General features: G+C 46.9%; 1 protein-coding gene across 2 annotated transcripts in view; it reads left to right on the top strand.

The window, feature by feature from the left end:
• The window catches only part of INTS11 (integrator complex subunit 11), a 717,472-nt gene that overhangs the window by 434,642 nt on the left and 258,354 nt on the right, over nt 1-24,476 (top strand). For both annotated transcript variants that reach the window (XM_069610104.1, XM_069610105.1), the window contains exon 15: nt 12,971-13,032. In XM_069610104.1, the coding sequence (XP_069466205.1) occupies nt 12,971-13,032 (62 nt within the window). The remainder of the gene's footprint in view (nt 1-12,970; nt 13,033-24,476) is intronic.

The following is a 24,476-nucleotide window of genomic DNA, read 5'->3' as shown; positions in this document are numbered from 1 at the left end:
TAATGTATCACATATAAATACATATGTATACCATATAAGTGTGTAAGTGTTTACTTGGATACCTGTATTTACTAATTTAATTATACAGCTCCACAGCTCACATTACCCCTCTTAAGATCAGCCTGGCTGCTCATTCACTCTACCAACTTGTGTAGTACAGGCGTATATTAAAGGTGGGTTACCTAATACCAAGAGTTAAGTCTTGTAAAGTGCCACACCACAAATTCTTACCTAACAGTCCAGATGAAAACATTATATTCTATCGACTCCCAGTCCCCTGCAGAGTTAGCCTGTACTTCAAGAAACACATAGTCGAGATGGCCCAAAAGGCCCGGCTCCATATCTCGACTCATCGCGAAATCAAACCCTTCATCCCTAAGCAGGACTTCCGGACCATAGTGCATGCGCTTATGGTCTTGCACATTGATGTGGAAAATGCCTGCCTGCTGGGGCTCTCAGCTGCTCACTTTGTTCCCCTAAAAGCAGTCCGCCATGCTGCAGCTGTCTTATTACAGGTGCGTGGAAATTTGACCAAATCACCACCGTTCTAAGCAAACTACCATGGCTTCCTGTCCAGGCCAGGATACTGTGCAATACTGCATGTGTCATCCACAAAGCAGTCACGAGTATCACGCCAGCGTACCTTGTAGCTAAGCTCCACATATCTGGTGGCACACGCTCCTCGTGCAGCACATCAACTAACCCGGTTCAAATCACAACACATACACAAAAAGAGGTCCCGAAAATCCTTTTCTTGTCATTCACCCACCCTCTGGAACTTGATCGCGGTATCTGCTTGGAATGGCCACACAATTCTCCAATTTCGCAAATGTCTCAAAACGTGGCTTTAACACCTGACCAAGGACTAATCCAACTGGACGCACATACTGACGCACAGACTGCAACTCGCAGTAATGCACTACTGACAAAAGATCCAAACCTATACATGCCCTGTACAGCACTCCACTCGTCTTGAGCTAGGTCTGGACTTAAACAATAAAATATCTACATTTTTTAAATGTTGCCACTGGGGGGAGGTAATAGAGCAATATCGACTTTTGATCAGTGTTGGAGTAGATTGTCCTTCTTCAGTGAAATTCTCTCCACCTGAGTCCCCCAGCACTTTTTGCTGGACTCTTGGATTTTTGTCTGATTCTTCTGAGTGAATGGGATTCTTTTTCCCCACTCACTTATTATTTTACTCTGCTCTTGGTACACTTTTTACCTCTTTTCAGTATATCGATTTGGAGTCTTGCGTTCCTCCATCTTTTCTGGCATCAACATTTTGCCGAAGTAGCAACCAGCACTTTATGTGCAGTGTTACTGAAAGCTCCTAGAGCTTCCACAGTAATGTTTCCTCATTTCCCCTTGGTTAACACCCTGTCACCAAGACAGGGGCATACTTTTTTATCCTACCCGTACTTTCTTTTGTGAGATCGGCACACCCCACCTTATGTGGAGTGCCGAGGGGAAACATTGTATCCCTTTTCTCACTTTTGGTTACTGTGACGAGTCTCTTTTCAGGCTAGTTGCAGTGTACCTTTTGCATTGCCTTTTTTTTTTTTTGTTTACTTTTATCACCGGTTGTTATGGTGGCTGCAGTAGGGGACGCAAGGGTCACCACTGACCCAAAATGGTGGCTGTACTTTTTGAAGGCCTGAAAAAGATGGCTTGTGCTTTCTTAGGTTGTCTTCTACCTACCTGGGTAGAGGAGGTTCCTCTTCCTTTGTCTTCACCGGGCTTCCCTTGGAAAGCCTGCAAATGGTCCTTGAGTGATTGGCAGGACAGGAAGTGGGGAGGGTCAACTGAAACCCCCTGTGTCCCGAGTGCTTTGTCCTCCAGAGTGCCTGAGAGAAACCAGTTCTGACTGGGTGTTTGCTGCTCCCATTGGACAGCCATCCCCAAGTTTCGAATATTGCATAGGATGTGATTGGTGGTCTCAGCCAGTGTTCCTGCAACGATTCCAAGGTCCTGGAGCAGAAACTAAGAGTCAACAACTGGAACAGATAAATTCAAAGAAGCCCGAAGGTAGACGACGGCAGCTACTTCCAGCGACCACCATAGCTGGCTGAGTAACCGCTGCTGTCCCGCCTTCCACTTCTGAGCGTCAGGGAAGATCAGAACAAGATGACTTCCTCCATTGGAATGGTGGACTTAACCAGTCCAAGACGAACTACATTTTGCCCGAAGAACAAATCTACCTGGACATTTGTAGGCATCTTTCTTAACCTGCAGAGCCTTGATGCAGCTCCCCAAAGTCTCCTCACACGAGACGAGGACCGAGATAAGTCGACCATTGTGACATCCGTCCTTCACCCGAGCCTGTAAAAGCCGTCAAAAAGTCAGAAGAGAGAAAATCCGTTGCTGGGCATCCATCTGCACGAGAGCTGTCGCATGATCCACCGAAGTCCCCTTTGTCTGTCGCCAAGACCCAGAAACCGGTGACCGGGTCTACTAAAGCCCCTCAACTCCGACTGTCCTACAACACCAAGTTCTTCATCTTAAGGTACTGTCCTCCTTTCTGTAAAAAGTAGCAAGAGCTTTGCTTGCTGATCCTGTATTCCTGGGGACTGTAGATGCATGTATCTCACACCCTTCCCGGGCTCCCATAGAGCCAAATTGGGGTGGACAACCCACTGTTAAGTCTCCTGCTTTAGGACACTGGTTCTTAATGCAACCTCACAAGGAAACCCAGAGACTTCCTTGGCTTGAAAAACCTAACTTTACCTACCTGCAAACAGAGAAGAGATCCTGTTGAACTCTGCCACTTTTGGACTTTGAACACAGTGGGCCTCATTACGAGTTCGCCACTCCGGATTTAACGGTGCCGATAAAACAGTACCGGCACCGTTTTCCAGACCGGCTAATTCCGACCAGCGATCCCGGAAACACCATCACCTCGGAGCCACTCCCGCGTTCACCACGCACCCGGAATCTGCATCGGCGGAAACACCGCGACAACACACCGACAAACCCCCAGTTACAGGCAATGGGTAACACTGTGCGTATTACGAGTAGCACGGACACAGAAGCACTGCCAAAAAATGGCGGAAACTCTGTGAACATCATTGCGGTACCGCCGGCACCACAGAGATGGCGTTCAACAGTGGCAGGTGAGCTGAATCAGGCCACAGGTACACAAAATGAGCCCAGCTGCACCCTGCAGGCAACCTGGAGCCTACAAAAGAGCCACACCCAGGCCACCTCCAAACACAACCATGCAGCATTCAGGCTATTGAACCTACAGGCAACACTGCCTGTGGCAGCGGAGGAGGAGGAGGAAGAGGAGGAGGAAGAGGAGGAGGAAGAGGAAGAGGAGGAAGAGGAAGAGGAGGAGGAGGAGGAGGAGGAGGACGAGGAGGCAGAGGAGGCACAGGTGGCAAATTGCCAACCCTGTACCCATACCAAACCCAAATGTGCAGCCGCCGCGACCCCGCAGGCAGCCTGCAATACCCTGCATCAGGGCCTCACCATGGAACCTGACCCCAGGGCAGATTCACACATTATACTGGCTTGACCATCAAACAATCATGTCCATCGTCACCATGATCGAGGATGACATCAGCAGCCGCATTTGCATCCGGACTGCACTGCCCCCTGCTGAAGGTGGTCTCTGTACTACATTTCCTTGGAAATGGAACAGATCAGCACACTGTCGGTGAGCTGCATGGGCTGTCTCAATCATGTTTTTCTAGAATCCTTGACCAGGTACTGTATGCGCTGCTGCGCCATGTGTCAGGTCACATTGCCGTACCCCTGCCCAGGTCATTGCCACCAAGTTGGCTTTCCATGCCATCGCAGGCATGCCAAATTGCATTGGTGCATTAGACTGCACCCACATAGAGCTGACAGTTCTACGTGCAATGGAGCTGATGTACCGCAATAGGAAACAATGCCACCCACTGAATGTCCAGATGGTATGCGACGCTGGACAAGTGATTACCCATTGCTGTGCACGTTTCCCAGGGTCAACACATGACTTGATGGTCCTGCGGAATTCGACATTGCCACGCTACATGGAATGCTATGCAGGATAAAGCACATGGCTATTGGATAAGTACAACTGCAAATGCATGACCCCTGTGCAAGGGGGGCTGAGGGGGTGGCAGCTAAGGCAATGTCCTGGGTATTTGGGTCGGTACAACTTCCAATGCATGACCCCTGTGCAAGGGGGGGGGGGTGGCTAAGGCAATGTCCTCACAGCACAATGCCATAGTCACCAACCACACATGGACTCATGTACATCAACCTGTGCACAACAAGTCGTTGCCCAATTCCAATGTTACCATCAATGGCCATGCTATTGTCCACATTGTACGATCATGAAATGCCCCATATGACAGATTCACAAACAAAGCAAGATTGGACTGTATCTGAATCAAACATAGAAACCACAAACACTAATATGTGCCCTTGCTTCCACTCCCAATTAGGTGACACAGGATATGCACTCACCCCTTGGCTGATGACGCCCATATGAAGGCCAACAAACAGGCATGAGGAGGCCTACAACAGGGCACGCACACGTGGCATGATTGAGCGAACATTTGGATTACTCAAGGCCAGGTTCCGCTGCTTGAGCAAATCTGGTGGATCATTGCTGTACAGCCCTGTCAAGACCGGGAAAATTGTGCTTGTATGTGCCATGATGGACAACGTACACAGGCAGCACTAATTCACCATTTTTTGGACACTTTTTACATGCAAATCATGTTATTCATTTGTTATGCACTACATTAAAAGGATTGATTGCACATGAAATCATGAATGTCCACTCGTCACTTCATTTTCAACTATGGTCTATTACAAACAATACAGGGGCGAGGGTAATTGGATGTGGAAAATGTACACCCTGCCCACCCACCTCCCCAACGTACCCAGGCCCTAACTAACTGACCTCATTTAGGACCTCCGCCACCTCCCCAACGTACCCACCCCCATTCAGCAAACCCATCACAATTGTGCAGACGATAGTCAAATGGTCATCCCGCTATTTCCGGCCATGCTTGTGTGCGGATGTGTCCTTCCCAGAGTGTTCGGCCAGCCGGCTTGAGCGCCTCCGTGGGCTACCTGCAACAGAACTCAAGGGGGTGGTGCTCGTGGATGCCACGAGTGGTGTTACTGCTGGTGCTTTGCCAAAAAATACCTGTTGGGGCCACCAACATTGACTCAGCAATGGAGGACAGAATATTGTTTCCCTACCTTACACGCCGTGACAGGGTTACGTTCGTTGCCGCAAATCAGCCTATTGCCCTTGACAGCCGGCACACAGAGGTGGCAGTGCTCTCCCCCTGCATCCCTGCCTCCTCACGCTGCAGCCTTGCCTCCTCCTGCTGCAGCCTTGCCTCCTCGCGCTGCTGCTTAGCCTCCTGCAATTGTTGTTCGACCAGCTGTGTGAGGCTGGCCTGGTGTTCCTCTATGCGCTGGAGGCGTGCGCCTAGTTCGGCCATCGAGGGTGTGGGCGAGTGCATTGGGCTGAACTCCAGGTCAGGTATGGGAGTAATGTCGCCCACGTCATCCTGCTCCTGTTGTGCATTGTATGATAGTTCAACCGGTGCACTGTTGCCGCTTGATCCATCCTCCTCCTCAGTGGCAACAGGACGGGCACTGATGTGTGCGGCCGGCGTGGAAGCAGGTGTTGCATCTGTGGCAACAGGTAGCAATGGGGTTTCATCCATGCCCAATGTCGGTGGTGCCGGTGGCTGTGTAGCAGAGGTGCTGGCAGTGGCATCCTGCGCCGGACAGTTACATCAGCCACGTGCGGGAGGACGTGGCGTAGCCTGTTGTGCAGTGTCACTGTCGGTTGGCGTGCCTGTGGGGGAATGGAGGGCATGCTGTTAGTTGTGTGGTGGAATGTGAATGGGTCCATCACATGCAACGCACTACACAATCTCTCTCCACTTGCATGTACACACATTTGGCGGCACTCAGGTGTGTGTCTCTCAGCTGGTACTCAGTTCCGCGCTGTCTCTCATGTGCGTGTTGGGTGGGCGCAGAGTATTGCATCTTGTCTTTCGAGAATAAAAAGGGGACGTCGACATGGTCGTGCCTGTAACACTACCCCTACGTGACGTGTAGTGTACCCAAGATCCCTCATGCGTCGAGGTCCCTCAGATTTTTTTTTTCTGCCCTGCATACTGGTCGCCTTATGCAGAGCTCATCAAAGACATTGCCTATTGTCCCATCGACCTTTGGTCGATTAGTTATATAAAATAATTCAGATCACCCTATCTGTCCCATATTTCGACGGCTGTTCCAGATCTCTGCCGAAGACCTTCAGAACTTCGACGGATGGTGATCCAGTCGGCGCTGCCGACCACATGGCCGGGCGTTCCTCCGGCCTACACAGTAGGGAGAGTGGGGTCGGGGTGGACATTTCTGTACAAACTGAGAATGCCTTTCCCTTTCCATCCTCTTTCCCTTTTGGTCTTCGTCACCCTACCCATCCTCAGCTATGGAGAGGACTCCATTTAGGTTTTGCCCCCTTAATACGGGCACATTTCCCTGGAAAGATGAACACAAACGGTGTAACCGTTGCTTGCCCCTCGATCATAACGAAGTAGGTTGCGCGGCTTGTAGGCGCCTCCGTCCTAAGACATTAAAGGAGCACAAAGTCAAGCGGTGTGCAGCCTACGGGATGTCAAAGACCGAGTTCTCTCCTGCTGCTGCAGCTACCGAATGTGACGACGGCGAGAGTGACGATCAGACCTCCGAACCGGAGATTGTTGACCTTTCGACGGAATGCTCTCGTTCCGCATCGTCTGGCCCCGGCCCCGCCAGGCACTGCTATGGGGGAAGTCACAACCCCGGCGACAAAGACGTACATTTACACAGCACTAAACACAACCCCAAGTCAATCTTTGGCCAAATCAAAGAAGACTTCAGTGCCAACGGGTACACCGGAAGCTCCGGCGGCACCCGCCGACCGTCTGGTTCGGCAGCCCTTCCCGCAGCCGCATATGCGCCTAGCGACCGGGCCATCAAAGACAAAGGGCGCTACCCCTAATATATCAGGTTCCGTCAAGATGCATCACAAAAAGGCGTCTGGCGACGACAGGGTTCCGGTTCCGCCGAAGAAGGAGATCGCCGAAGACAAGGCCCCGGCACCGCTGAAAATGGCTGCCACCGAAGATAAGGCCCTGGCTCTGCCGAAAAAGCCTCCTTCACAATCGCAGGCTGAGGCTATGCGCCTCCCGTCTACGGAGGACATAGCCGACAGTTTAGCAAGGATTGTTTCAGCCGATTCTCAGAGACGGCAGACAAGGGATTCTTCGAGTCCTATGGAAAAGGCCAAGGATCTGTTGAGATCCAAGGAGAGCCTAAGGGGAGTACCGGAACCCTCCCATAGGCCTAAAGAGAGGCACAGGGACGTCCCACCTCTGTCGGTCCCCCAGGATGAGTTCTGTGAGGGAGAAGAAGGGATGTCTTCGACATTGAGACAAAAATCTCGATGTTTGGCGTCAGAAGAGCGTTTTCAAGAACCTTTTCCACCTCTAGACCGTTCTAGGTCTTCTGTTTGGACTAGAGAGAAATTTGAAAACTGCATGGAAAGGCTGGACAGGTTTGTTTCCCGTTCAGAACAACCCACTCATAGAAGACCACGGGATGAGAGACCATCGGACCCTGTAGCAAAATTCCCAAGGCTCTTTGACCCCTCTCTGGAAGAGGATATATATACAACTATGACCTAACTGAAGAAGACATTCCTGCAGAAACTCAGGGTGAGGAATTCATCAACCCTGAGGACATGCATGATCCCATAGAGGACTGCGAGGAGAACCCAGATATGGGTGACCCTCAACCATGGCAGTCTCCAGATCCACAAGATCCTGGTGCCCTGTCTTTGGATTCCCCCCAGACCACCCCCACTAGACAACCCTTGCCAGTGGATGATCAATTGATGTTTAACTATACCCCCAGAGGCTCCCCGGCCTCATGTTCAACATGACCCGATGATGGGGATAACTACAGACCAGTGGGTGCTAAAGACTGTAGCCCACAGGTACTGTATAGAGTTCAACCGGTCCCCAACATTCAAACCTCCACGAGCAAGATGACTGACACCAGACCATCTTCGTATCCTTCAGGAAGTCGATACACTACAAGAAAAAGGAGCCATAGAAGTCGTACCTCTGTCACAGTTAAAAGAAGGTATTTATTCAGTATACTTCCTTGTACCCAGAAAGGATCTAACCATGCGCCCTGTTTTAGATCTGCGCCCTGCGAACAGATTTGTAAAACCACAAAAGTTCTTCATGGTCACTCTGCAGGAAGTAATTCCCCTGCTATCACAGGGGGATAGTATGGCAACACTGGACATGAAAGATGCACACTTTCATTTTTAAATGTTGCCAGAGCACAGAAAATACCTCAGATTTATGATACAAGACCAGCATTATCAGTTCAAGGTACTACCCTTCGGCATTGCATCTGCACCAAGGGTATTTACAAAGGTACTAGCGGTGGCATCAGCACATCTGCATAGGAAATCCATCCCGGTCTATCCTTACTTCGACGACTGGCTCATAACAGGGGACTTTACGAAACATGTCTGTCAAATACCCAAAAGACGATAGATCTTTTATTCAGTCTGGGATTCTCTATCAACAAGAAAAAATGCATCCTAGACCCCAGTCAGGGCAAACAATTCCCAGGGGCTCTAATACGAACAAAGGACGGCCTCGTCTTCCCCTTCAACGAGAGGGTTAAAAACATGTTTCAAATCACTCAGTATGTAGCCAGTCGAGAGGTGGCGGTACGCAAGGCTATGCGACTGCTAGGAATGATGGCGTCATGTATCTATTTTGGTTCCTCAGGCGCGATTGCACATGCGCCCAATGCAGGAGTGGCTCAACAGCCAGTGGTGTCAGGCCAGCGGACAGTGGGACGATCTAGTGGTTGTCTCGCCAGCCCTCGTTCTCTCGCTGCAGTGATGGGCAAGGGACAACCTTTTGAAGGGGAAATCCTTCACCACCCCCGCAGCGGAAGCCACTCTTAACTACAGACGCGTCTCTCACAGGGTGGGAAGCTCACATGCTTCAACAAACAGCGCACAAAGTTTGGCGTCAGACATAGCATCCTACCACATAAACCTGTTAGAACGGTTGGCAGTGTTCAAAGCACTAAAACCTTTCCAGACACAGCTGCAGGGGAAGACGATCCTGATCCTCAGACAGCACCACGGCCATGTACTACCTGAACAAACAAGGGGCACTCACTCTCCAGGGCTGCCCAAACTGTCCCAGAACATTTGGAAGTGGGCTCTCAAACTCAACATGTTCCTGTTATCACAACATGTTCCAGGGGAACTCAATCTTCTAGCAGACGTACTCAGCAGAGATTTATCGTTGCCCATGGAGTACGAATGGCGATTCCACAAAGACATCGTCTCCAACGTTTTTGCAGAATGGGGCTTCCCAGGGATCAATTTGTTCGCAACTCTGGAGAACGCTCAATGCCAAGATTACGCCCCCAGGTACCCCCAGAACCGTTCCAAGGGGAACGGACTATGGATAACATGGTCAGGGCAATTTGTTTACACTTCCCCCCCGACTGCCCGTCTCAACAAGATAGTGCACAAGATGCACCAGGAACCAGTCACGATGATACTGGCGGCCCCCATGTGGGCCCGCCAACCCTGGTTCGCTCATCTGATGGAGATGTTCCCATCTCCTCCAGTCAAACTGCCTTGCCCATAAAACATGTTGTCGCAAGACAGAGGGGAAATGCTTCACCCATGCCCGCAGACACTGAACTTAGCGGCCTGGCTCTTGAGGTCATAGAGTTTGGGCACCTACAGCTCCCTCTGAGATGTATGGACATTCTCAGGGAGACAAGAAAACCGAACCCTAGATATTGCTATTCCAGTAAATGGAAACAGTTTGTCATCTGGTGCAACTCAAAGAGAATTAACCCGATTAACTGCTCTCCCACACACATGTTTTGTACCTAACTCATCTACTTGACTCAGGCCTGGTCTTTAACTCTTTAATGGTTCACTTCACTTAGCTGCGCCTTCAGCCTACACTACATCACAACAGAAAGTATCATGGTGGAAGATACCAGTTATTAAAGCTTTCATGGAGGGAGTGAAAAGAATTCACCCTCCCATTTCTAACCCGGCTCCCGGATGGGACCTAAACGTGGTGTTGACTAGGCTTATGGGGGCTCCTTTCAAGCCCATGCACAAAGCAAGTCTTAAAGATCTCACCTATAAGACTTCTTTTTTGATAGCTATTACCTCCATTAGGAGAGTAAGTGAACTACAAGCGCTCTGTCCCAGATCCCTTTGTAACAGTTCACAAAGATGGTGGTTCTGTTCACTCTTTCTAGGTTCGTGCCTAAATTCCTTTCGAAATTTTATGTGAACCAGTCTATAAAACTACCAACGTTCTTTCAAAATCCTTGAAGCATGGGAGAAAGAACACTGCACACACTGGATGTACGCAGAGCTGTCATGTTCTACATGGAAAGAACTCGACCACTAAGAAAGACTAATCAGTTTTTCGTTTCAGTGGCGGCAGGAAGAAAAGGAGACGCAGTCTCCAAATCCACTATTATCTGGGTGGATTGTCAAATGCATCACCCTCTGCTACAGCCTTGCTAAGAGAGAGCTGCCCTTCAAGCCTAGAGCACATTCTACTCGAGGCACCCTCCATAGCATTCATTGCAAATGTTCCCCTTGAGTCTATTTGCAAAGCGGCAACCTGGAGTTCTGTACACACCTTTACAAAACACTATTGCCTAGAAACTCATTCTAGGTCGGATTCTCAGGTGGGACAGGCAGTACTAAGACATCTTTTTACTACTGTTCCTTCTCACAACAGACCTCCAACTCCGGGTACTGCTCGCTAGTCTATGCACAGCATGTGATTCTAAGCAGATTAACAAACCTCAGAAGATATGCATTACTTACCGTAAAAGCATTTCTGATGGTTGTATCTGCTTAGATTCACATCCGTCCACCCTTTGTCCCGGCTCGGATGGAAGGAACATAGACGTATTACGATTTTCTCTCTTTTCTGTAGTCACTCACGATAGTCATAAGGCTCCCTCATGGCAAAAAAAATACAATCGGATGGATCTCGACGCATGAGGGATCTTGGGTACACTACACGTCACGTAGGGATAGTGTTACAGGCAAGCCCATGTTGACGTGCCCTTTCGATTCTCGAAAGACAAGATGCAATACTCTGCGGTTATCACTGGATGTCGCACCATATGCACAGCATGAGAATCTAAGCAGATAAAACCATCAGAAATGCTTTTACGGTAAATAATGCATATCATTGTAATGAATACAAATTTAAATGTAAAGAAATGCAATTACTTTTCTGCTTCAGAAATTGTCTTTCATTTTAGTTCAGTTCCGCTGTTATAAAAGCAATACAAAATCAACAAGCAATTCCGATATAATTAAGACAGGATTGATCTCAATGGTCTTGCACCATTCAGATATCCTACAATTCAGTCCATGACCATCAGTCTGGTGCGTTAGATCTGCAAGAAGCACGGAAACCGCTCTCCTGAACATCAGTGAAAACCTGCTCTCCAACCTTTACTCCCTTCTGTCCTCATCCTACTCGATCTCTCTTCTGCCTTTGACATGGTCAACCATGCCATCCTGCTCAACCGTCTCTGTGATAACCTGGGTATCACTGACCAGGCGCTGGCCTGGCTGACCCCTTTCCTCTCTGATCGACACTTCTAGGTCCAACTTGGGTCTTCCTTTCCTCTATCTCTCTTCCGGTGGTGTTCCTTAGGGGTCTAACCTCTCACTGGCTGTTCAACCAATACCTGGCACCCCTCACCCACCGCATTGCCGCTCTCCGCTCCAACTTTCAGTGCTATGCAGATGACACTCAGCTCGTTTTCAGGCTTACCTCTGCCACCTCTTCTGCTTCTCTCATCTCTGACTGTGTACTATCCAGGAGTGGTGTGCCACCAACGACCTCTGCCTTAATGCCAGTAAGATGGAGATTCTCCTCATCGGCACACCTGCACCCTCCTTTCCTGTCACTCTCTAGCCGGCCTCCCTTTTGCCTCTTCCTGCTCCAACCTGCGAGGCTAAGAACCTTCGGATCATCTGCGACTTCACACTCTCCTTTTTTCCTCACATCTCCGACATCTCTAAGAAGTCAAACTACCAACTCCACCTCCTCTGAGGTATTATTCCCTTCCTCTCCTTCCCCCCAGAAGCATACTGTCTCTGGTGCTCTGGGTCTCTCTAGGCTGGACTGCTGCAAAAGCATCTTTCTAAATCTGCCTGCTTCCACGCTCTGCCCTCTGCAACTCATCCAGAACAGAACTGCGAGACTTGTCCTTGGCCTCAAACCCTGGTTTCCTATCTCTCCAGCCCTGACATCTCTTCATTGGCTCCAAGTGGGGGTAGAACGCTTCCTCGGCTGGGGCCTCCCTCTGGAATCGCCTCCCAGGTCCCTGCCCACCCAACCACACACCCGCACTGCCCCTTGTAACCCTTTGCACATCAGTCTGTATCTGTGACCGTACAGTCCCCTTATCTGACACTCTGCGCTTAAAACTTTGCACTTGCCACCTTGGTGGCTGCACTACCAGTTGCTGTTTTTTGTTATCCCTTGCTCAGCACTTTCCACTTGTCCCCTCTCCCTTGCACTTTCCCTCTTCCCTTCTCCCCTGCACTTGCATGTTCTCATTGTCACTGGGCCTTGTAAGATTGTTGTTTTGTCCTCCCTTGTTCCCCTCCCAAGCCTCGTCGCGCTCTGAGCCACTTGTGTATGAGCCCTAACATAAGCTATATGTCCATTTACAAAAGAAAATGCAAGAATATTAAAGCAACTGGTCACACACTAAAAGCACAACACAGATCCTAAAATTGAAGCCCTGTATTGTATTTCAAGATCAGTAATTGTTGTCTCTCAGAAAAGTGTCTGCTGGCCAGAATCCAGTGTGATTGTTCTGGAATTCCTGACATTGAGATTTCTCTTCTCAGGTCTCCAGCCAGACAATAAGAAGCTGAAACTGATGCATGGCACCCTCATCATGAAGGACAATGTAGGTCTCAGTCTTTTTTAGTTTATTGCTTTATTTGTATGATGCTTTTTCTGTCCTTTGGCCACCTCACCAAACTGGTTGATGCTCCGATTGAAACACCAGTTTCTTTCTAATGTGACGACCCGACTATCGATATGCTTCACAAATCTACAGACATGTGAATTGCAATTCCCCACCGCAATCAGAGCAGGCAGCTGAATCCATGCCCTCAAATGTGGTTGTCATTGGCATCACATTCACAACTTCTTACCAATCCTTTTAGCCACTAACTAGTGCCTGGTAACTGAAGAGCATCACAATAAGTGCTGGTTAACCTTTCATGGGTCTCAGTGGTCTGTGGTGGATGATCTGGGGCGGGTCAGAAGATGGGTAATAATGGCACCTTAGTAGCACGCAGACCTCCACACACATGCACGTCATTTTTGTGTAGTAGGCCCTATGTTACTGCCATTTATCTTAAGCCCAGTGATCGGATTCCTTAGATATGTCTTCCTTACTTCTTACTTGGGGTACCCTCTTCTTTAACCATGTTTTTTTACCTAGGGCAGGGAAAGGTTTTTAGAGAGACCAAGGGAAACCAGTTATGCAGATCTGGGCAGGGGTTGTGTAAGAGAGTTCACATTTTGCTAAAATGTTTAAAGGAGCAGTTTATGGAGTTCCGGTGGAGTTCAGGCCACAGGAGACACTTGGAGTGAAAGAGGGGACCCCCCCAGATGGAGATCCATCCACCCCAGTAGCACTGGGGTGTAGGGAGAGCATTACCCTAGATCCCAGAAGCAGTACTACAGCACACGTTTTTGCCGTTTGCAGGAACGGTCACGGTGCACTTTATTGACCACTAGGGCCTCCAGTGACGGCACATCAGTGCAGAAAGTGCCCCAAGATGCTTGGTAAGAACAATTATTGTAAATCCAGTATTTCGAGAGCTGAGGGTCTGGGCCAAAGAAGCAGAAAGGCGAGGAGCAGCAGTCGGAGGTAATCAGTGATGCAGGGTTCCTACATCGTTCTCGGGCTCAGGATTTGGCTTCTGAGGGTGGGGTCAACTAGAGAAGGGACGATTAGTCAAGATTTGCTCACACTGGAGAGGAGGCAAGCATGCAAGGAGGACCACAGATTAAGGAAGCATGGTTCAAGAACAAAGGGTACTACGGGCCTCTGAGCTTCTCAGATGGAGGAGCTGGAAAAAGAGTGCTTGCCTGATGTCCTTTGATGATGAAACTGGTACATATATCACAGAGAGTTCTTAGTGTCCCACCAGTAAAGGGGGATTCCACTTCTGGATCCAGCAATGCAGGCACAGTCACAAGGAAGACGGGGCCCTTGAACAGGAGAGGTAATCCAGTTGTCGCCACTGAATCAGGGGGCAGAAGAGCTAAAGAGGCAGAGGTTTGCTGTCTGATTGGTAGAAGGGAAGATTTATGGGTGCTGATGCAGAGCTTCAGTCATCCCTCTTGGCACATGCCTTCCAGGAGTGCAGGTACAAACTTCCAGCGGTAGACCAGGTGAGTAGGTAAGGGAGGGCACTTTTTACTTGAGGCAGTGAATCAACAAAACACTCCCACACCATTCATCATTGAAACAGACATGTCATCAGCTGATGGCTGACCTGTTCTCCAGGCACATCCAGGCACTCAAAGGGCTCAAACAAAGAAAAGTAATCCACACTTACCCAGACAGGGGATATCATATGACATCTGGATATGCTAGCCAGAACTTGATTCAGGCTGACAAAAGCTCCCAGTAATGTAATACAGGCACACAGGGATCAAATATGGTCACTTCCTCCCATACACGCAGACAGGGGCAATGGATAGTCTTATTTCCCCCTCAGTTCTTGGAGTCAAACACAGGGTACCTGCATTTTCTGAGTGGAGGAGTAGGTTGCAATGGTTGGCAGCCAGGTAAACTGGTTCCCAAGTGGTGGATGTCAGGAGAGTTTTTGTCAAGTCCACTTGGAGGTAAGGCTCTATACAACTATCCCTTGGTATCCCTTGGTATACAGGTCCCCAACTCTTATTATACATCTGTACTACCCAAAGGATTGGTAGAATGGCAGAAAAGCCAGGCTGATCTGATGAGGAGGATGTGAGCTGTAGGGAAGTAAACTGAACCCATTCGGCAACAATAGTCCAAGAAACTCTTACCCACTGAAAGTCATATTAAAAATAATAAATAATAAAAAATATTAAAAATATACATTTATTCTTATATACACAAGGCAGGTAGGTAAATATTTGTTTTAAAATGTATTTGTATTTGGTTAAGTGAAAACCTTTTACAAAACTTATTATACAAGTTTCAGTTTAAAACAGGCAAACGATAAAACAAAGAAAAGAAAGAACTGTTTCCCAAGAAACAGACTTCCTTTTACAGGCACTAAGCATAGCTATCCAGCGCTATGCCTAAACAGCAATATTAAGATAATAAACTCTTCATGGTATATATTTTGTTCTGGAATCTCATAAATATGAAATCATTAAAAAAAGAGCAAGCCTGTTAAATAGCCTGTTAAATACAATAACTAATATGGATACAAATGTATTAGTCCTTCATATTGTTGTTCCACTGTCAGTGGTTTCCTTAGGGGTATCAATTTTCCTAGGAAGCCTTTCGGCTCTTCTTGTTCATCACAATGTCAAATTTCTCGAGGACTTTCACCACCGGCAGGTAGGTTAATATTTATTACAACTAACCAACACACATAGGAATTATTAACAATACTTTTCATAAGTGACTGCTTCAGTAGTAGTTGCTCGCGGTTACCATTGTTACAGCGAATTACACTCACAGTTCAACCGTATTATCAGTAATACTGCGCACTCGCATTTGTTACACAAATGATTGATTCATTCATTTAGTAAACTCACATCAGACAAAGTCTGTAGGATGGAAAAGGAGGGTTATTCATACTTTAGCAATAATTTACTTTATAGTAACACTTTTCAAGGCTTCTAATGCTTTTGAAGTCCAATCCCTAACTTTCCAAAAGTCTGTATAGGAGTGGAACAAAAGTCTTATGTAGCAGTAGATAAGGCAATACTTTAGTCACTTAAATAGAAATGCTTAGCAAGGTAACACAAGTTATAGGGACCCTGCAAAGGACATCCCAATAGGACACAAGCTTGTGAAGCGTAGGCCAGACGTATGGGTGGACACCCAAACACCTTTTCATGCACTCAAGTCACACTGGAGCGACTATCCAGCTTAAAGGATAGTTCCGGGACTTTTTTTTTATTGTCCCTACTGTTCGGCCATGTGTTTTTAAGCATAAATCGGTAGATCGTAGAAAACTTTCCTATGGACCTTACCCGACTTTTCGTCCATTAACGCACTCGAAATCAGCCGCCATTTTGTGATAATCCCATCATTTCCCCCCATCGCCCTGGCTCACCTGCGTTTGCGGCACTAAATCAAATCCCCCGCCCCTGAAACAGACTTTATCAAAACATTCATATTCTCCGCCTCTCTCTGTGACGTTTCTGTGCTGCGTAGGCAAACGCGCCCATGCGTCTTCTACGCGACTCCACACAGAACCCGGAAACCAACACAGATTAGCTCACAACACAGCGCGCCACAATTCGGAATATGAAAGTGTACTTTTAAATCAAACCGCAAGATTGTAAATTTGGTAAAGTACATTTATTTGACATCAAATGTTTAGAGAATATTCAGCGATTTGCATTTTTATTTGCTCACGTTCCAAAAAGTTTGTTTTGAGGCACGCGATGTTCCTTTGCTGTACACAGGGTCTTAGATCATCTCACAATACAGCGCCACAATTCGGAATATGAAACTGTGGTTTAAAAGCAAACGGCAAGATTGTCCATTTGGCAAAGTACATTTATTGGACATCAAATGTTTAGAGAATATTCTGCGATTTGCATTTTTCTTTGCTCTCGATCCAAAATAGGTCGTCTTGAGGCAATCGATGTTCGTGTGCAGTACACAGGGTGTTGGTTTACGATAAAATAAGCTCTTCGGTCGCACTGATAATCGCATGGCTGTTCCAACAACGAGGCACTAGGCCACCACAACGGTCTGTATGTTGCATCTAGCCGTTAGTACCGCGTAAGGGCATACTTGTACTTGGCGATCGTCCCACAAAATGGTCAGGGTGCTAACGTTGTTCACGCGGAGAAGCAATTGGCGATTATAGAAGCCATCCGCCGGTGTCTGGTACTCGTGACACAGACAATAATGGATGATGTACCTGTTTGAAAAACATAAAAAATGAAATTAGTCTCACCATCAGATCTTTATTAAAATTATTCATTTTATATATTAGGTCGGGAAATTATTTCATAGCTAGGACAGTGCAACTGGGTTTTATACGTCAAGGGGGGGCTGTAGGATACTGAGACAGTCCCCCAGTGCAGGGGTTGACAGGGAGTGCAGGTGGAGAGTGGAAGGGCCCAGGACCGAGGTCGCAGACAGTGGACCAGTTGTAGCAGGGGAGAGGGAGAGAGAAAGCAGAAGCAAAGAGGAAGGTTTTGAGGTGCTTCCGTAAAAGGAGACGGTTCTCCCCAAGATAGTGCGCGGTACAAAACAATATGCCACATAGAACGAACAAGTACAACTTAACCCGTCTTTAAAGCTACTGTATAGTAATTAAATTGCGGTATAAACTTATCTAAAGAGTTACTTACATTATATTTGCATTTTCCATTGTGTCTGTGCGTAGGGCAGCCCCGAAATACCACTCCTTCTATGCCGACGTTATTTCTTCTAATGAACGAACATGAAATGGCTTTCGTTTCTGAAATTATATTCATTATCGTTTCTTACGTGGTCCCGGCCTGTCAAGGTCAAATAACAATAGAACCTTATACTGAGTCGTGGGCCATTCTGGCACCCGAGAAAAAAATCAAAGCAGCTGACCTTCACTTTGAACGAGCACACATTCCTAGTTAGCTACATTCAGTGTAAGGCCATCTCGCAGGACTTGAAATTTACACTCCATCTTTGCATTTTGTCTGCGTGCTTTGCAGCCCCACAGAACCATAAATACGGAGACATTCTATATTTTTTGAAAAATGATTTATATTACTGTTTGGTTTAATTTAATGCGCAAATGAACAAGGTTGGATAGACACATTAATGTACACTGAGCAATCACTTTTATTTACACAATACATAGCTACACATATTCAATGGGCCTGCGACATGAGGAGACTCGAGAGCAAAGTCACAGGTGACACCCGGGTGGTTCGCACTACTGCACGGTGAAGGGAGGGGCAAGGGTGGAGAGACACATTGCATGTACACTGAGCAATCACTTTTATTTACACATTACATAGCTACACATATTCAATGGGCCTGCGACATGAGGAGACTCGAGAGAACAGACAATCAAATTACAATCATTTAAACCGTGATGTGTATTTCTCAATGAGCTCTTCTTTAGGTGGACATGGAACAGAGGCAATGTTGGGTGGCAATGCAGTTGTCCCCTGCACAGGTTCGTTCACAACTCCATGTATGTGCCTATCTAGGACATCAACAATAAGTCTCTCAATAAAGTCATATTGCATATCCTCAAACACTGGTTTGATAACCCATTGTTTACTTCTTTTTGTGAAGGCCTTATTGTAGCGAAGCGTCCCTAAAGTTCCGGTCGTCCTACTTTGTTGACGTCCAACATTATGGTTATGTGCCAAGACCGCTAGAAGAGTCCGATTTATCATGCCCTCCATGCCAAAATGCAATCGTTTTGGCCTGTACTTTAGGCACATATTGTGGAACACCTCCAAATCTCCTGTGTGGCAGAATTCCGTGAGTCCCCTCAAATCTCTTGTTATACTTTTATCAAATACAATCTTTTCAATGGCTTTGTGAGTGGGTGATGAAGGAATCAACCACTTCTTCTTCCGTGCCTCCTCTGTGGACAAATGGCCATGTTCACAATTGTGGAAATGTTGGTTTGTGGTCCATGAGTGAACGTTGCTACAGTGTAACATTACTGACCGCCATTTTTCCATTAGAATTTCCAACAACCCTCCACATGTTTTTGAGCTCCACCAAAGATGGTTGCTGATTGACTTGGACCACTGTGAAATACCTTGCATATCTTTTTTTTTACCTGCAGCCGACATTTTTTTATTGATTGTTTTTGCAAGATGCCAAACGTCAAATTGGTGATTTATATTTTTGTACTCTTCTCTCATTGTCTTGGCAATTGAAACGTGTCTGTCCGTGGCTATCAGGTCGATCACCATTCCCCGCGATTGTAGTTCTTGCAATGATGCTACAAAGCCAACTTTCTCCATGGCCACTGAGGATGTACTTTGTGACACCTGCACGACCACCGAACTCACAATTTTCTTACTTTCCATGTCCTGAAAGTGGTAGGTGCAGTACTTGGCTGAAAATCCTGGGCGGTCGCATTGTCCATCACCGACTAGCCTGAACCGTTTGCCCGCGAATGTACTATCAATAGACATTTTTTCCATTCTCCAAGCTTCGCTAATGGCTGGAAATAGATAATCGGTTTGGTATTTGTAGAACTGAGTTTTCGCAATGAAATGGATTCCCACAAACTGAAAGAAAGACTCTAACTTTTTAAAACTTGAACCACTAAAAAGTGCAGCCGCTGCACAAAGTAGATTACCTGCTGGCAGTTGCCCCAGCATGGGTTGTGCAGACCATGAGAAAGGATGATATTTTGTACAGGTGGCATGTATTTTAAGGTTAGTGCCTCGAATTGCACGAGTCACATTAATCAATGGCTCCCCACATACTTCCCCACCAACCGAATGCCCACATTTCATCCGAATAATAATATCAATCAAACAACTATCGAATACAATGAATTTGGCCTCTTTCCTTATACTGTCACTCTGCATCCCAGCTGGTTCGGCCTGTAACGTTGAGGACATGTCACTCACATGAAAGGTAGAATCTCTGATATCGTCTTCCGCTATGTTCAGTGATATTGATGGTGTTTCATTGTCGTCCACTTCATTCTCTTCCATTGCAACATCTGTTCCTTCTCCGGCGATGGGTGAATAAAACAATTTCTTCAACTTTCTCGCGGTCTTAGTTTTTGCGGGTGTGGATTCTGTGAATTGATCTTCGACTGCATCCAAACTACCAGGAGGACATTCACTATCAATGGCTGGATGTGGTATAGCTCCGTTGTCAATCACTTCATATTCTTCCCATTGGCACGATGCATCTCCAGTCTCAAGTCCCTGCCAAAAGGTTTGACAAGCAACATCTCTCGTTCGCTTCACTGTCTGTGTAGATTTAGTTTGTACACCCACTCGCAACTAGAGGACAGATTGGAAAAGGGATGTTCAGTTTAAACACAACTTACAGTATTGAACTATTAACAGTGAAAAACAACATAATATAGTGACCAGGACATTAACCTTCTTTTGCTTTCTTTTCTTTGAAACTTTCTTGCCTCGAACTTCAACATCGGGACGCTGTTGCTCCGACTCGTGTGTGCATGTCTCCACTTCCTCTTGCGCTGCAACGACTATTTTCATGATAAGCACATCCATCACGCACTGACGCTCCATCGACTCCCTGAAACATAGAACTTTCATTAGTATGTATAATAATATTGAAAACACAAAATGTACTTGGGGACCAATACCCACGTACATCTCAATAGCAAAACACGAATGAACGCTTTCTGTAGAACATTCAAACGACAATTATTCACGCATTGTTAATCTAGTTAGATGGAACTGTCAAGATCCATACCTCTGGCTCCTCATAGACTTCCATTGATGATATTATTGAAGATGATGCTTCAGTAACTCCCTGAAACACAGTAATTGCATTAGTATGGTTTTCTATTTTGTTAAAAAGAACATAAACTTTGTGCAGGCGTCAACGGCTCATCTAAATAGACCTGCACAAATGATCAGTTGTCTAAAATAAATAATGGATATCTAAATATGATTCGATTTGCTCGATCGTTGGAAGTGTCACCACCCAGAGATCTGCATCAACTACTAGGGGTGATGTTCTTGTAGAAGAAGCTCCGTCATCTCCCTGAAACATAGTACTTGCGTTAATAAAGAAGGAAGTATAGCGGATGTAATCACGTCATATGATTTTGCTTGATCGAACTGTCGGTATCCATACCTCGAAATGCATAAGAACATCAAGGGACGATGTAACTGTGGTGCACACTTCTGCAAGCTGTTGCGCCGACCCGTAACTGCATGCTCCCCCTTCTTCTTGGACTAATGCTCCATCGACTCCCTGAAACATAGGACTTTCATTAGTAATGAACACAATATTGAAAAAAGAAGGCACATAGGAGGGCGACGACAGAAGGACATATCAATGGCTAAAAACGAAAGAAACATTGTGTGTAACAATCACGCTACAAGAATGCAAGATCTGATGATCTCCATCAATGGAACTGTCCGGAAACGTACCTCCAGCATCTGAGTGACATCAACGGTTGTCGTCAATGCGTTGGACTCCTCAGCATCTCCCTGAAAGACAGTACTTGCATTATTTTGGATAACAATAATTATAACTGAAAACAAAGACTAGAGGACGAGTACAAGGGTGTACCATTAGGTAAAATAATCACACGATAAATTAAAACTATTGATTTACATGCCTAAAACAAGTCAGTGGCAGAATAGCTAAGTAAGATTACCCGATAGGCGCTTGAAGTGGCTGATGACTGCAATAACGACACGGATGGAGAATCTTCCGGCTTCATATTGAGTGGATACATAAATGGGCAAATTATTGTTAGCTAATGCTACACACTACCGCAAGGCCGAGAGATAAATACGTAAACTTGACTCACCAGTGGAGGGATGTGGACGAATAGAGTGGGAATAGCGGTTGAGAGCAATTTTCGCTTCGCTCGCGGTGTGTTCTTCTTTATTAGCAATGATGTGGAGTACATGTCTGAGCTAAAGTGCCTGCTGCAGATGCGGTATCGATCACCCCTCTTGTCCGCAAAGACTTCTAGGACTCTACTTTCAAGCTCAGACGGTGGATATCCGCAATATCGGACCCATTCTCTTATCTGATCTATTGTCTTAGGGAAAACATGCATTATAGTACCTTCAGATTTACTATGAGTCTTCGAAGGGCAACCGCCAATGGAACAGGCAGGCATTGTGGAAAGTTCTGAAAAGTAAAGATCAACAATTCTCTATGAATACCAATGTGTTAAAAAATTAAATGACACATAAAAGGTCCAATGCAAGGTTCGTTTTGGTTCTTGGAACTATACACGTTATTCACATGCGGATAAGTATTTGAATAACTTTAAAAAAATAGAAAAATAATTTGACTAAACTCAGAACATGTGACTAGTTCCTTGCATGTACTGTCTTGAACGAAAAGAAATTGGACGCAAAATGATTATGGTACATGGCCTTACCTTGACGAACAAACAGTTAGATGCAGGGATCAGAGTAGTTTCTTGTCGTAGAACAGGGAGCAGTTCACAGGTTGCAAACTGACGAGTTTCCTCGAAGTGGTCACGGAAGTTCACAGAGACGAAGAGCAGATAACCAGCACCTTCACGGGTTGACTAGCAAAGCGTAAAGAAGTTCTCATTAGAAATATGAAGTGGGTTATAAAGAATTCGAAACAGGGGTGTGTTTGTGAATGAATGACGTGTATATGTCGTGGCATTATGCGGTTTGCAGGGGGGCGTCCAGCGTGAGGGGGGATGCTTGGCAGGAGACACGGGGTCTGGAGGTAGACATGTGAACAACAACCCATGCTCTATAGACCACTTTGAAGTGTACATGCTATTTGGCACCTCTTGGCCTTTATTGCTCCCTGACAGCTCCACTTGCCAGCGCAAGTACCCCGGTGCAAAGTGCCTTTGATAGGGCGGGGGGTGGATTGGGGCGGTGGTCGTGCAGACAAGACACAGGAAGACTCGTGAATGGAGACACACTTATGTGGATTGCAGGGGGGCGTTCAGCGTGAGGGGGGATGCTTGGCAGGAGACACAGGGTCTGGAGGTAGACATGGGAACAACAACCCATGCTCTATAGACCACTTTGAAGTGTACATGCTATTTGGCACCTCTTGGCCTTTATTGCTCCCTGACAGCTCCACTTGCCAGCGCAAGTACCCCGGTGCAAAGTGCCTTTGATAGGGCGGGGGGTGGATTGGGGCGGTGGTCGTGCAGACAAGACTCGTTTGCCGCAGGGCTTCACCAAGGAGAGGCCATCTAACTGCATGTAAGAGGCAGGCTGCAGGATCTAGTACATGGAAGGCAGGAGGGTGAGTTTATAAATACCTCAGCCTCCCAGGAGAATATATGGGTGCAGTTCACCCTGGAGACCCTGGATGCCTAGGCAGTTCGTCAGCAGCAGGCTGGCCTGTGGTGGCAAGGCGGCACGGGCCAGAGGGGGTAATCTCTGTACCCGGTGCCCAAAAGGATGATTTATTATGATCAACCATATTGATTATTTACCTATAACCATGTTTTGTATCAATAAAATCCAACGGCCTTTTATTGCCAACGCTTGAACAAAGTGGTGTGGTAAGTATTTTTGGGGGAGGAGGCAAGGCCGGGAGGCTTGTTGCCAACCCGCAAAATAACATATGTATGTCTGCTGCATATGGGTTCAACGGTTATGTGGATTGAAGGTGGGCGGCCAGCGTGTGGGAGGATGCTGGCCGGAGACATGTGGTGTGACAAGACAAGGCACAGGAAGACTATTCAATGGAGACACACTAGATTCATTTAAAAAATCAAAACAATCATTGTTAAAATACATTTTGGGTTTTATTTTAGATCTTATTTTCAATTGAACATAAATAATAAACATTACACATTGTAAAGTTCCGGTTGCAGCACATCCAGGGAAAATCCGCGGTATTGTCCACTGTCGCTGGGGAAATGTTGTCTAATGGCAAGTACCGCACAGGCAGGTATTACTCTCCGAACGCGGTGTCCGAGCCTCCCGTGAAGCCACCAAGTGAAGCAACGATAGGCCACCAGCCTGTACCACCTGTGAAAAAGAAAGATGCAATGGAACCAATTTACATGCGTTCGAATGATATGTAGATGTAATTTTATATGTGGGAGACGACCATGAAATAGTAGTGGCATCACTGACATCACAACCAGAGTATACTTACTCGTTACTCTGATTACGTGGACGAACAGTGCCGCGAAGTTCGTGCATAAGCACCATCATCATCCTCAACACGGTCCGTGAGAGGCAGGCTTCCCTGAACTCTGGCAGCTCGGTGATGCATTGCGGACTTGGCTCGCCTTCCGAAATGTAGGCCAAGCACCCGGAATTTTCACGGCAGCAGCAGTTCTCCTCCTCAGTTGGCATTAGCTCGCACCGATTGCACGTGCACCAGGTGGCGACGCCGTCCATGCGACATGGTCCAGGCTCTTCATCCGTTGACTGGTCCTCCCAACTGCCGTCCGAATCCCCATCGTTTTCGCGTGCTTGCCTTTCCAGTAGTTCCTCCTCGGTGTA

Source organism: Ambystoma mexicanum, chromosome 8, assembly GCF_040938575.1.
Source record: "Ambystoma mexicanum isolate Mex_15411 chromosome 8, UKY_AmexF1_1, whole genome shotgun sequence".
Taxonomy (NCBI): domain Eukaryota; kingdom Metazoa; phylum Chordata; class Amphibia; order Caudata; family Ambystomatidae; genus Ambystoma; species Ambystoma mexicanum.
This window is presented reverse-complemented; position numbering and strand designations above follow the sequence as displayed.